The sequence below is a fragment of the Nerophis ophidion genome, linkage group LG27 (genome assembly GCF_033978795.1).
Source record: "Nerophis ophidion isolate RoL-2023_Sa linkage group LG27, RoL_Noph_v1.0, whole genome shotgun sequence".
Taxonomy (NCBI): domain Eukaryota; kingdom Metazoa; phylum Chordata; class Actinopteri; order Syngnathiformes; family Syngnathidae; genus Nerophis; species Nerophis ophidion.
Genome location: NC_084637.1, coordinates 22,028,960 through 22,044,107, shown reverse-complemented (window position 1 = coordinate 22,044,107; position 15,148 = coordinate 22,028,960). Strand labels below are relative to the sequence as shown.

Sequence of the window (15,148 nt, the reverse complement as noted above, 5' to 3'; positions counted from 1 at the left end):
GCTCATATTTAAGAAAAAAATCACTAACAGGGCGGACGCAGAGAAACACATTTTATTTCTAGAGACTACTGTCAAAACTCTAAAGACCGACTGCACAGTTCCTGTCTTCACCATAAAAGACCTGTTTCATCCTGCCTGTGCTAACAAAATAAGAGTCTCAGAAAGCTAGCATGCACAAGCTAGCAAGCTACGGATTTTGATGCCAATGTATTTCTCCCCCGCCCTCAGCGACCGCTTTCTCACTTGCTTGCCCACCCGCACACTCACTGACGTCACTCACCTGCTGCCAGACATTAAAGGGCCACACACATATGCTACTCTCATAACAAAGTGTTTAAAAACGAGTATGCAAGTTGGACAAATGAGATGCCAAATCCAACCACTTGCATGTGGTATTGGACAGAAAGGAGGACTTTTTTTTTTCCCTCCATTTGAAAATGCGGACGTTATCAGCACCACTGTCTGATTCCAATCAATGCAAGTCATCAGAATCAAATACACCAACTTATATTCTTGTCTTCATGAAAGAAAGGAATCTATGTGTGTTAAACATCCTTGTATTATCATTAAACACCATTAACTTGTTAACAAAAATGTCTCTCATAAATAAATAAATATAAATTATAAATAGGAATGAGGTAGATCTCCTCGACTTGGTCAATTGAAAAGTAGCTCGCCTGCAGAAAAAGTGTGAGCGCCCCTGATCTAGAGAATAGTGCTTGATACCGTGGTAGAGCGCAATATGTATGTATGACTACATCAGTCATCAGGAGATTCCTGATGATCTGCTGATGATTGAGGGAACCCCTCATGAAACAGTTCTGTAGAGACGAAGTAGTCTTGTGATTTTTCCCACACATACATACATATATATATGTGTATATATATATATATATATATATATATATATATATATATATATATATATATATATATATATATATATATATATATATATATATATATATAATATATATATATATACATATATATAAACATACATATACACATGTTTTTTGTTGTTTTTTTAACATATATTTACATACAATTGTATTTTTCTTTATTTTTCTCAGGCTGCTGCCTCTCTTCACTTCTTCCGTTTCTGAAAAAACGGGGCCAGTGATTTTAAAATTACAATAGTCATCTAACTAAAATGTCAACGTGTTTATAACAGTATTGTAACATTTTCACACACACACACACACACACACACACACACACACACACACACACACACACACACACACACACACACACACACACACACACACACACACACACACACCTACCATAATCCTCACGACACTCCATTTTCTGTAGGCATAAAAAGAATGACAACTTTTAAACAAGTTTAAAATGCGGCAACTCGATAAAGCGACTCTCCTAACCTGTGACGTCACCAGGACGGCGAGATAAAAGCTGGCAACAAGAGGTCGGGTCCACATGTTGCCGACTCAGCAGTGGCCACGCAAGTGACTCCCTGCAAGTTTTTATGCAGGACACAAATCCTCGTCCAAATAAAAAAAAAGAAAAGAAAACGAAAGCAAAAAAAAGAAAAAAAAGAAAAGCTGCACCGCTGTCAGTGACAGTTCCGTTACAGGCTCCGCCCACTTTGGCTGCTGTGACCCGTCCTGATCTCTTCTCATTTCCACGCCGGTAAGATGCATTTTTATTCTTTTGATCTGCCAATAACGCCGTCTCGTCACGCACGCGCACGTGCATGGGATGTCACGTCGTGCAAATGGACGAAGTGTCCCTGATTGACAGGTGGACATGCGCGCTCCCGACGATGCAAACTCAACTCAACTAAAAAAACAACAAAAAAACCCCAACAAAAGTATGATATAAAAAAACAAAATAATATATAAAAAGAGAGGTGAAGGATTGAGTTTTGCAGTAAAAAGTCTGGGCCAGGTGCTCTTTAGTCACCACTGAGACGCTGATAAGCAATGCTGTTGCGAAATTGGGTCGCATAAGTTAACACTTTTGCAAAAATGCTTAACTGGCTGCACAGCACACATTATGTAACTTTGCTTTTATTTTTTTAATTGATTTATTTATTTCATTTCCAGGCAGTATAAAAAGAGTGACTTGATATTTTGAGAGCACATGCAGGCTGGATTTAGTCTGAAATGTTATCCTACTGGTGTACATCTCGACCCACACATGCACGCACTTATCTGCTTTATAACATGAATATTCATGTCTTCATCATGTCTCTTAAAGTGCTTAAAGGGCCTTGTTGTAAATGTTCTCATTGTTTTTTCAACTCCAAATCTGATTGAAAAAAGATGACACGTTAAACTACTTAATGCAGGCTCATTCACGGCTTTTATTTCATTGGACGAGGGTCCTGTGCTTCAAAGGAAAGTAACAGGAGTGAGTTTTTTTTAGGAGAGAATTTGCAAACACATGATATTTGGCCACATGGGATTTATTCTAACGGAACGTCCACACTAAATAGATGAACGAAAATGAACATAAAATAATAATAATACTTTAAGTAAATGACTGAAAGTAACAGGAGTGAGTTTTTAGCATAAAATATGCAAATACATGAAAAATAGCTGCATGGCATTTATACTGAAGGCATGTCCACATTAAATAGATAAACAAAATTGAACAAATTAAATTTAAAATAATTTAGGTAGCAGAACTAAAAGTAACAGGAGTGAATTTTTAGCATAGAATTTGCAAACACATGCTATTTGGCCACATGGGATTTATGCTAATGGGATGTCCACACTAAATAGATTAACAAAAATGAACAAATTAAAAAAAAAAAAAAAATTTTAGTAACATGACTGAAAGTAGCGAGTGAGTTTTTAGCATAAAATATGCAAATACATGAAAAATTGCCGCATGGCATTTATGCTGAAGGCATGTCCACATTAAATAGATAAACAAAATTGAACAAATTACATTTAAAATGATTTAGGTAGCAGAACTGAAAGTAACAGGAGTGAATTTTTAGCATAGAATTTGCAAACACATGAAATTTGGCCACATAAGATTTATTCTAACGGAGTATGCACACTAAATAGATAAACAAAACTGGAAAAAAAAAAAAATCATACCGTATTTCCTTGAATTGCCGCAGGGCATATAGTATGCGCCTGCCTTGAATTACTGCCGGGTCAAAGTCGCTTCGCAAAATAATTAGCGCATGCTTAGTATTACCGCCCGGTCAAACTCGTGACGTCACGAGTGACACTTCCCCTGTCATTATTTTCAAAATGGAGGAGGCTGATTTCAATACCGATAATTTGAAATCGCATAACGGGAAGAAGATTGAGAGCTATTCAGTAGGATTTAAGGTCCAAGCTTGCATCACACTCAAATTTTTATTGCATGCCTTTGGTAAGTGCCGGAGTGAGAAGAGGTTTTAAAATAATTAGCACATGCTTACTTTTAGATAGATAGATAGATAGATAGATAGATAGATAGATAGATAGATAGATAGATAGATAGATAGATAGATAGATAGATAGATAGATAGATAGATAGATAGATAGATAGTACTTTATTGATTCCTTCAGGAGAGTTCCTTCAGGAAAATTAAAATTCCAGCAGCAGTGTACAGAGTTGAGATCAATTAAAAAAAAAAAAAAGCACAGGAGTGAGAAGATGTTTTTAATTGATTAGCGCCCCGGCGGCAATTCAAGGAAATACGGTAATTTGAGTAACATGACTGAAAGTAACAGGAGTGAGTTTTTAGCAGATAATTTGCAAACACATGATATTTGACCACATGGGATTTATGCTAATGGAATGTCCACACTAAATAGATAAACAAAATGAACACATTTAAAAATATGTAATTTAAGTAACAATACTGAAAGTAATAGCATAAAATTAGCAAATTTGCAAACACATGATATTTGGCCACATAAGATTTATGCTAACGGAAGGTGCACACTAAATAGATTAACAAAATGAACGAATTACATATAAAATATATTTAGGTGACATTTCTGAAAGTAGCAGGAGTGACTTATATGTAAAATACGTGAACTATAGCCACATAACGGAACATATATATATATATATATATATATATATATATATAAATTAAATTATGAATTATATATTTATATAGCGCTTTTCTCGAGTGACTCAAAGCGCTTTACATAGTGAAACCCAATATCTAAGTTACATTTAAACCAGTGTGGGTGGCACTGGGAGCAGGTGGGTAAAGTGTCTTGCCCAAGGACACAACGGCAGTGACTAGGATGGCAGAAGCGGGAATCGAACCTGCAACCCTCAAGTTGCTGGTACGGCCACTCTACCAACCCAGCTATATATATGAGTTCATACCAAAATGGATACATGGATAATACAGCAGAGGATTGGGAGAATGTCATGTGGTCAGATGAAACCAAAATAGAACTTTTTGGTATAAACTCAACTCGTCGTGTTTGGAGGAAGAAGAATACTGAGTTGCATCCCAAGAACACCATAGCTACTGTGAAGCATGGGGGTAGAAACATCATGCTTTTGGGCTGTTTTTCTGCTAAGGGGACAGGACGATTGATCCGTGTTAAGGAAAGAATGAATGGGGCCATGTATCGTGAGATTTCGAGCCAAAACCTCCTTCCATCCGTGAGAGCTTTGAATAGTTGACCAAATACTTATTTTCCACCACAATTTACAAATAATGTCTTTAAAATTCCTACAATGGGAATTCCTGGATTTTTTTTTTTCATGTTCCGTCTCTCACAGTTGAAGTGTACCTATATATATATATATATATATATATATATATATTTCAAGGTAATGTCTTATTTAAAAAAATGCATATTTAGAATAATTTATTACTTATTTATTGTTATTCATCATCCATGCGATCAGATCTATAATAATCAATTTTATTGACTTAACATTTATTTCCTGTGGATTAAAATGGCCCATATTGCAATTTTAATGTTTTTTGCCATTTGTAGTTTTATATTTCTCATACACTGTCTGGGTACTTGAATTTCAAAAATGTGGTTTGATGTGGTTGTAAAAAGCAGGTCGAGTTAAACATTCATCACCTTGCAGATCAATGAGTGACCCACAATGATCTTTGTGGTGTCAAGGAGGTTAGGTGTCCATGGTCACAACAACATTCTAATATCATCGCACAAAAGTCGTAATTAAAAATGTTTTTAATGTTGTGAGAATAAAGTCGTAATAAATATCTTTTTTTTTTTTTTTACAAAGTAAAAATAAAAGTCTGGGTTACAGGAAAAATGTCATAATGTTGCAAAAATACTTGTGGATATATAGCATTTTGTCCCTCTAATGCTTCTAGAAAAGGTATTGTCATGAGACTATAGTTGGAACATGACAAGAAAATACATTTTATTACCTGAATTAAGTCGTAATTTTTTCAAATGATATTTCTATAAATATATTTCCCAAACTTAACGTATGTATTTGTTTGTTGTATTTTTTTATTTATTCTTGTGTGTTACTGTAAAATTACACTTTGTCACGTTTGTAAATCTGATTTCATGTTTGATCATGTTTTGTTTTGTGTTCTGGACTCTTGTTCTGTTTTTTCACTTCCTGGTTTGTTTTTGTTACCATGACAACTTATTGCTTTTCACCAAGGGGGTCGGCCACGGATATGGCCGTTCCCGGGTCGCCCACCTCGGTCCTCCACGCGTCGCCGCCACCTGACTCTGCCCCGTTGGATACGGGGACACGTGGTTTGGCGATCCACCGCCATGTCCCCCTCCCGCCCTCCCATGACTCTAGATCATTGTGGGACATCTGGAAGCTGTCCTTAATGGGGGGGCTCTGTCACGTTTGTAAATCTGATTTCATGTTTGATCATGTTTTGTTTTTTGTTCTGGACTCTTGTTCTGTTTTTTCACTTCCTGGTTTGTTTTTGTTACCATGACAACTCATTGCTTTTCACCTTGCCCTCCTATTCACGCCCATGCCCTCAGTCCCGCACCTGTTCCTAATTATTTGCAGCCACTATTTAAGTCAATTTCTTTCCGTCCATCAGTCTGGGAACATCAACTTTCATTACCCATGCCGTTCCAACTTTCATTGTTATCTACGACCTTGCTGCTCATTCTCCATGCCCACCATCACCTGCCACGCACCTTGCTATTCTTGCCTCCTGTTTTTGTTGTCACAGTAAGTGTTTTGTTTTAGTTGTTTATAGTCATGCCATCGTGCTGTTTCTGTTCTTAGTTCTTTCATGCCAATCGAGCAAGTGTTTTTGTTTCCTGTTTATATTTTGTAGCCAAGTTTTATACCTCCTTGTGAGCGCCCTTAGTTTGTTTATTTTTGTATTTAGAATTCCAAATAAAACATCATGTACCTTAATTCACGCCTGGCTCGTCCTGTAATCCCTCTGCATCGAAGGAGCACACACAATCCATGCCCAAGCTTGACACACTTGTTATCAATTATATTTTTTAAACATTTTTTTTACTGCAAAAAACCTAATAGAATTATTTTAATTTTACAAATATACCATCAATGTGAGCTATAAAAAAACACATCTTAGTTATTTTATTTGAATAAAAATTAAACTAACATATTTTTATATACATTTTTTATACATTAGATTAATCTATAATCAAAAGTTTAAAAAAAACACGAGAAAATGATGTTATAATGCTTAAAATAAGGCTAAAAGAATATATACAGGATAAAAATATTTATCATAGCAATAACGCAGTCGCAACTTTTTTCTGGTAATGTTATGAGAAAAAAAGTTATGAAAATAAAGTTGGAACATCACGACCAAAAGATTGTGACATTGGAAAAATAAAGTCGTAATATTACCTAAATCTATTTTTTTTTTTGAGAAACAATTTGTGCAAATCCTCTAGACGCGCATTTATGTTTGTTACATTACGACTTTATTATCGTAAAAAGTATTATATTTTTTCAGAGTAGTCCTAATGCTTTCAATATTTGCACGACAGATTGGTTTTGTCGAAAAAAATATGTAAGGTTACAAGAACATTTTTATAACTTTGCAATAATAAGGTTACAGATTTTTTCGTAAAGTTACGAGAAAAAATGTGACGGGAATAAAGTTGTAACCAAATTGAGCTATTACAAAAATGAAGTCGTATTACTGGAATCGAAATGTTTTTTTTTTTGAGAAACAATTTGTGTAAGTCACACGCGCATGTATGTTTGTTACATTATGACTTTATTTTCGTGAATTATGATTTTTTTCTAGTAGTATAATTTTTTTTCAGAGTAGCCTTAAGACTTTGAAAGATTTGCACATGGCAGACACATTTTGTAGAAAAACAAACTGTGAGGTTACAAGAAAAATGTTAAAACGTTACAGTAATAGGGTTACACCTTTTTTTCCCCGTTAAGTTATGAGAAAAAAACAAACGTACGAGAATAAAGTTGGAACAAAATTGTGACATTGCAAGAATGAAGTCCTAGTGTTACAGGAATCGAAATGTTTTTTTGTTTGTTTGTTTTTTTTTTTAGAAAAAAATGGTTTAAGTCATCTTAACGAGCAAATATGTTAGTTACATTACAACTTATTTTCGTGAATTATTATTTTTTTTGAGTTGTAACATTTTTTTTTCAGAGTAGTCCTAATACTTTGAAATATTTGCACATGACAGATACGTTTTGTAGAAAAAAATATTTATGAAGTTACAAAAGAAATGTTAAAACGTTGCAATAATAAGGTTACCACTTTTTTTTCGTAAAGTTACGTGAAAAAAATGTTACGAGAATAAAATTGGAACAAAATTTTGACGTTGCAAGAATGAAGTCGTAGTATTAGAGGAATCGACAAATGTGCTCATTCATTTTTTGCAGTTTGACATTGTTTTCTTTTAAAAACCTCGAAACATACGTTTTTTTTCCCCCAAATATCTGATTTTAATTTTGTGGCATTAACACATACGTGACAGATTACTTTTGGTATGTATTTTTATCGAAATTAACGTTTCTTACGATTTGACTTATCGTAAAATTCCGATATTTTTTTTGTCGGGCACAGGCAAACTTGTGGACTTGTTTGTCTTGCCAAGTATTAAGCCGCACATACGGTACACAGAAACCAGGTTCATGAAAAAACTAATTCTGCGAAGTATGCCGTACGAAAACCTAGATACACGTGAAGATTAACCACCGCATGTGTTCTACAATTGCACTTACAGCTGACCGGTCCATGAGAGGAAACAACGTAGAACCAGGATGTCGTCTTTGGCCATGTTGGGCCGAACTGGATTCCGACAATCAGTGAGCGTTTCAGGCTCTGGCAGGATCTTCTTCACCGGTTTGAGGACCGGCAGTCCCGTCTCCGCCTCCAACCATCCGAGATGCGTGGGTACTGCAGCGCCTCGTCAGATTCCGGCATCGCCCACAGCCCGACACAAATCGTACAGTTACATCGTTGTGGGGGCGGGGTCAGCGGGATGCGTCCTGGCCAACCGCCTCACTGAGGACGCTCAGGAGTCCGTCCTGCTGCTGGAGGCGGGGCCTAAGGACATGTTTTTAGGCAGCATACGGCTTTCATGGAAGATCCACATGCCGGCTGCGCTGACCTACAACCTTTGCCACGATAAGTACGCAGAGTACTCTCGGGTATAAGGTCTACGGCTAAAAGGGTGTTCTCCTCGACAGGTACAACTGGTTCTACCACACCTTGCCTCAGGCCCACGTGGATAACCGGGTCATGTACTGGCCGAGGGGGCGCGTCTGGGGCGGCTCGTCGTCGCTCAACGCCATGGTGTACATCCGCGGCCACGCCGAGGACTACAACCGATGGCAGAGGGAGGGGGCGCGGGGCTGGGACTACGACCACTGCCTGCCGTACTTTCGGAAGGCTCAGTGCCACGAGATGGGGGCGGACAGGTACGTGAGGGGGCAGACAGGTACGTTCTCAGCTCCTGTTTCCACGACAAGAACAAATTGTGAGCAAACACAACGCTGCAGGTACCGCGGAGGCAGCGGTCCGCTCCACGTGACCCGAGGGAAGACCGACCACCCACTTCACAGGGCTTTTATTCTGGCGGGACAGCAGGCGGGGTACCCCTTCACTGAGGACATGAATGGATACCAGCAAGAAGGCCTGGGATGGATGGACATGACCATCCATAAAGGTCTCAAACACTTTTATTCCCCCCTTCAAAAAACATACATTTCAAAATGTATATATATTTTGTCAAACAATTTTGTTTTTCTACAAAATACACGCTTTTATTATTGTTCAGCGATGAGAAGATCCAGCAATTGTCATCAGCACCTGTTCAAATGTCATGCGCTATTTTAGTCACATTTAAAATAGAAAATGTCATCATCCCCAAACTGCTACTAAAATATTAAATATCAAAAAAATTAAGTAAAATGTGGGCTTCACGGTGGCAGAGGGGTTAGTGCGTCTGCCTCACAATACGAAGTTCCTGCAGTCCTGGGTTCAAATCCAGGCTCGGGATCTTTCCATGTGGAGTTTGCATGTTCTCCTCGTGAATGCGTGGGTTCCCTCCGGGTACTCCGGCTTCCTCCCACTTCCAAAGACATGCACCTGGGGATAGGTTGATTGGCAACACTAAAATTGGCCCTAGTGTGTGAATGTGAGTGTGAATGTTGTCTGTCTATCTGTGTTGGCCCTGCGATGAGATGGCGACTTGTCCAGGGTGTACCCTGCCTTCCGCCCGATTGTAGCTGAGATAGGCGCCAGCGCCCCCCGCCACCCCGAAAGGGAATAAGCGGTAGAAAATGGATGGATGTATGGAAATGAAATGAAATGAAACAAAATAAAACTGAAAGAAATGAACATCAAATAATTACATTTTATTTTATTCAAGTTTTTAAAATTATTTTTCACTTAATATAAATATATTCTCCACTGCAAATAATTAAATACATATATTTAACCCTGGAATATCTATAAAATAAAATAAAATGAAATATAATCAAATAAAGTGAAATAAAACAAAATGAAATTGAAAAAAACAATACATATGAAATAATCGTATTTTATTTTATTGAAGCATTTTGATTATTTTTTACTTATTGAATATTAATATTTTCCCCACTGTAAGCAATTAAATACATATATTTTCGCCTGAAATATCAATAAAGTAAAGTAAAATAAAATGAATTGAAATGTAACGAAATAAAGTAAAACAAAATAGAATTGAAAAAACAACAAATATCAAATAATTGTATTTAATTTTATTCAAGTTTTTAATTATTTTTCACTTAGCACATATACATTCTCCACTGTAAACAATTAAATAGACATATTTAAGCCTGAAATATCAATAAAATAAAATACAGGGAAAGGAAATAAAATAAAAAGAAATAACACAAAATGAAATTGAAAAAAACAATAAATATCAAAAATATATATATCCATCCATTTTCTACCGCTTATTCCCTTTCGGGGTCGCGGGGGGCGCTGGCGCCAATTGGATTTTATTTTATTAATGCATTTCATTAATTTGTCACTTAATAAATATGAATATTTCCCCCACTGTAAACAATTGGGCACTAATACACCCCCATACCATCACAGATGCTGGCTTTTCAACTTTGCGCCTAGAACAGTCCGGATGGTTCCTTTCCTCTTTGTTCTGGAGGACACGGAGTCCACAGTTTCCAAAAACAATTTGAAATGTGGACTCATCAGACCACAGAACACTTTTCCACGTTGCATCAGTCCATTTTGGATGAGCTCGGGCCCAGCGAAGCATTTCTGGGTGTTGTTGATAAATGGCTTTCGCTTTGCATAGTAGAGTTTTAACTTGCACTTACACAAACAACTGTAGTTACTGACACTGGTTTTCCATAAATATCCTACTGTGGTGATACCCTTTACACAGTGATGTCGCTTTTTGTTGAAATACCGCCTGAGGGATCCAAGGTCACAAGTTTAGCCGCTTACGTGCAGTGATTTCTCCAGATTCTCTGAACCTTTTGATGATATTACCGACTGTATATGGTGAAATCCCTAAATTCCTGGTTGAGAAATGTTGCTCTTAAATAATTTGCTCAGGTATTTGTTGACTAAGTGGTGACCCTCGCCCCATCCTTGCTTGTGAATGACTGAGCATTTCATGGAAGCTGCTTTTATACCCAATCATGGCACCCACCTGTTCCCAATTAGCCTGTTCACCTGTGGGATGTACCAAATAAGGGTTTGATGAGCATTCCTTCAATTTCTCAGTCTTTTTTGCCACTTGTGCCAGCTTTTTTGAAACATGTTGCAGGCATCAAATTCCAAATGAACTTATGTTTGCAAAAAATAACAACAGAATGTTTCAACATGGTCTAATTGTTCTAACAACTTTGCAGGTAAGCGATGGAGCACAGCCAGCGCCTACCTGAGGCCAGTCTTGGGGCGACCCAACCTGAAGGCGGAGGTGCGCTGCCTGACCACCAAGATCCTGTTTGACGGCCGGCGAGCGGTGGGCGTGGAATACGTGCAGAAAGGAGAGACAAAACAGGTAAAAAGGATGTAGATAAAAATCGCCTTGGACGTGAGTTCCCCTCACAAAGGTGCTCTGCAGGTGTTTGCCGATAAAGAGGTGATCCTGAGCGGCGGCGCCATCAACTCGCCGCAGCTCCTCATGCTGTCCGGCGTGGGGAACGCGGACGACCTGGAGTCACTCGGCATCCCCGTGGTTCAACACTTGCCAGGTGCTTTGGTAGGACAACAAGGAGTCAGGAGGAGGTCTTGACCCCGTGTGAACCTTGCAGGTGTGGGCAGTAACCTGCAGGACCACCTGGAGCTTTACGTCCAGCAGGGGTGCACGCAGCCCATCACGCTCTACAAGGCCCAGAAACCTTGGCACATGCTCAAAATAGGCCTGGAGTGGCTCTCCGTCTTCACAGGTAACAACAGCAGGGGTGTCCAAACTTTTTCCACTGAAAAATGAAAAGCAAATTTAAAGCATATTTTTCATTTTCAAAACCTCCTATCAGTTTTGGGGACTGTTAAAGGGGAACATTATCACCAGACCTATGTAAGCGTCAATATATACCTTGATGTTGCAGAAAAAAGACCATATGTTTTTTAAACCGATTTCCGAACTCCAAAAGGGTGAATTTGGCGATTGAAACGCTTTTCAATTGTTCGCTGTCGGAGCGATGACCTTTCACCCGTGACGTTACACACCTCCATTTTCTCAAACACATTACACACACCAAGTCAAATCAGCTCTGTTATGCATTTTCCGTTTTTTCGACTGTTTTCCGTACTTTGGAGACATCATGCCTCGTCTGTGTGTTGTCGGATGTTGTAACAACACGATCAGGGACAGATTCCAGTTGACATACATGGAGTATGCATCGATTAGCACGGCATGCTAATCGATGCTAACATGCTATTTAGGCTAGATGTATGTACATATTGCATCAATAAGCCTCATTTGTAGCTATATTTGCATCCAGCTTTTCCCTCAACCCACATTTAATGCCAAACAAACACATACCAATCGACGGATTCAAGTTGCACCAGTGTCAAAAGATGCGAAAGTCCCTCGTTTGTTCTGCACATTTTACTGACGTTAGCGATGCTACGACAGAAATGTGTGGATATCCTGCAACACTCAAAGCAGATGCATTTCGAACGATAAAGATAACGAAATCACAAAGGTGAGTTTTGTTGACGTTATTGACTAATGTGCTAATCAGACATATTTGCGCACGGCATGACTGCCAGCTAATTGATGCTAACATACTATTTAGGCTAGCTGTATGTACATTTGTAGCTATATTTGCATCCAGCTTTTCCCTCCACCAACGTTTGATGCCAAACAAACACTTACCAATCGATGGATTTAAGTCGCACCAGTGTCAAAAGATGCGAAAGTCCCTCGTTTGTTCTGCACATTTTACCGACAATATTGATGCTACGACAGAGATGTGTGGATATCCTGCGACACTCAAAGCAGATGCATTTCCAACGATAAAATCAACGAAATCACAAAGGTGAGTTTTGTTGATGTTATTGACATATGTGCTAATCAGACATATTTGCGCACGGCATGACTGCTAGCTGCTAACATGCTATTTAAGCTATCTGTATGTACATATTGCATCAATAAACCTCATTTGTAGCTATATTTGCATCCAGCTTTTCCCTCAAACCGCATTTAATGCCAAACAAACACATAGCAATCGACGGATTCAAGTTGCACCAGTGTTAAAAGATGCGAAAGTCCCTCGTTTGTTCTGCACATTTTACCGACGATAGCGATGCTACGACAGAGATGTGTGGATAACCTGCGACACTCAAAGCAGATGCATTTCCAACGATAAAGTCAACGAAATCCCAAAGGTGAGTTTTGTTGATGTTATTGACTTATGTGGTAATCAGATATATTTGCGCACGGCATGACTGCCAGCTGATCAATGCTAACATGCTATTTAGGCTAGCTGTATGTAGATTTGTAGCTATATTTGCATCCAGCCTTTCCCTCCACCCACATTTGATGCCAAACAAACACTTACCAATCGACGGATTTAAGTTGCTCCAGTGGTCAAAAGATGCAATCGTTGGTTAGAAGGCGATCGTCGAATAGCTTTAATAGCTATTCGCTCAATAACTTCAGTTTCTTCTTCAATTTAGTTTTCGCTATCTGCCTCCACACTCCAACCATCCGTTTCAATACATGTGTAATCTGTTGAATCGCTTAAACCGCTGAAATCCGAGCCTTATTTCGAGCTAATGTCGCCATATCTCTCTGTTCTATCTGCCATGTTTGTTTGTATTGGCGTCACGCAGTGACGTCAAAGGGAAATGGACGGCTGGATTTACAGATAGCGAAAATCAGACACTTTAAAGCCTTTTTTCGGGATATTCTATAATGGGTAAAATTTAGAAAAAAACTTCGAAAAATAAAATAAGCCACTGGGATCTGAGTTTTATTGGTTTTAACCCTTCTGAAATTGTGATAATGTTCCCCTTTAAAGGTCCCAGGGACTTAAACAGGTCTCAGTCATTATAGTGTTAAAAATAAATAATATATTGATATTTGTTTTACTTTCAACACTTCCCCCCCAAAAAACCCTGGTTTTAATGGCAAAAACAGAAATATGCAAATATTTTCCACAAAAGCATTTTTCAAAATGGAATATTTGATGTGAAATCATTGGAGAATTAAATAGGTAAATGATTTATAACAACATTGCTTGTAACTCATTATTATTATTTTTTTAATCTAAAGATCTTGCGTACCCAAAAGGTCCCTACAAGTGTTGCAAATAAGTCATATCGTCATATTTTTTTTACATTTTCAATACTCAAATATCTATAGATCAACTTCAGATCCATCTGTTGCCATAACATTTTTAGTTTAAAAAACAAATAAACATTTTTGTGGCAAAAATAAAAAGATGCAATATTTTCACCAAAACATTTGACAAAGTTAAATATTTAATGTGAATTAAATGGAGCCCTAACTAGGTCAATACATCAAAATTATGTTGCTTTTGATTCTTTAGTATTTTGATAGATGTGTAAATGGGACAGTATTGACAGTCAAAATCGCATCAAAGTTGTAGGCCAGACATTTGAAGTGGTCCGCCACTTCATTTTGTTGTGGCCCACCAAATCGTTTTAATCGTGGTACACCACATCATTCCAATGTTGCCCGTCCAATAAATTTACACTGGCCCGCCACTTAATTTTGTTGTGGCCTGCCACTTCACTTAATCGTGGTCCGCCACATCATTTCAATGTACCCCGTCCCATAAATTTAAAATGGCCCACCACTTCACTTAATCTTGGTCTGCCACGTCACTTAATCGTGGTCCGCCACTTAATTTTGTGGTGGCCTGCCACTTCACTCACTTAATCGTGGTCCGCCACGTCATTTCAATGTTGCCCGTCCCATCAATTTAAAACAGCCCGCCACGTAATTTTGTAATGGCCTGCCACATCACTTCATCATGGTCCGCCACATCATTCCAATGTTGCCCGTCCCATAAATTTAAAATGGCCCACCACTTCACTTAATCTTGGTCTGCCACGTCACTTAATCGTGGTCCGCCACTTAATTGTGGTCCGCCAATTAATTTTGTAATGGCCCGCCACTTCACCACTTAATCGTGGTTTGCCACATCATTTCAATGTTGCCTGTCCCATCAATTTAAAACGGCCCGCCACTTAGTTTTGTTATGGCCTGCATCATTATAATGTTGCCTGTCC

The 15,148-nt window shown here is 38.2% G+C and overlaps 2 protein-coding genes across 2 annotated transcripts in view; one reads left to right on the top strand and one right to left on the bottom strand.

The window, feature by feature from the left end:
- The window catches only part of LOC133544147 (uncharacterized), a 12,215-nt gene extending 10,651 nt beyond the window's left edge, over positions 1–1,564 (bottom strand). Inside the window, exons 1-2 of the mRNA XM_061889233.1 lie at positions 1,389–1,564; positions 1,290–1,314 (exon numbers count right to left, since the gene is read on the bottom strand). Coding sequence (XP_061745217.1) covers positions 1,290–1,314; positions 1,389–1,445 — 82 coding nt within the window. The 5' untranslated portion in view covers positions 1,446–1,564. The remainder of the gene's footprint in view (positions 1–1,289; positions 1,315–1,388) is intronic.
- The window catches only part of chdh (choline dehydrogenase), a 35,318-nt gene continuing 21,614 nt past the window's right edge, over positions 1,445–15,148 (top strand). The window contains exons 1-7 of the mRNA XM_061889232.1: positions 1,445–1,656; positions 8,148–8,555; positions 8,614–8,844; positions 8,926–9,092; positions 11,290–11,441; positions 11,505–11,634; positions 11,695–11,829. Coding sequence (XP_061745216.1) covers positions 8,185–8,555; positions 8,614–8,844; positions 8,926–9,092; positions 11,290–11,441; positions 11,505–11,634; positions 11,695–11,829 — 1,186 coding nt within the window. The 5' untranslated portion in view covers positions 1,445–1,656; positions 8,148–8,184. The remainder of the gene's footprint in view (positions 1,657–8,147; positions 8,556–8,613; positions 8,845–8,925; positions 9,093–11,289; positions 11,442–11,504; positions 11,635–11,694; positions 11,830–15,148) is intronic.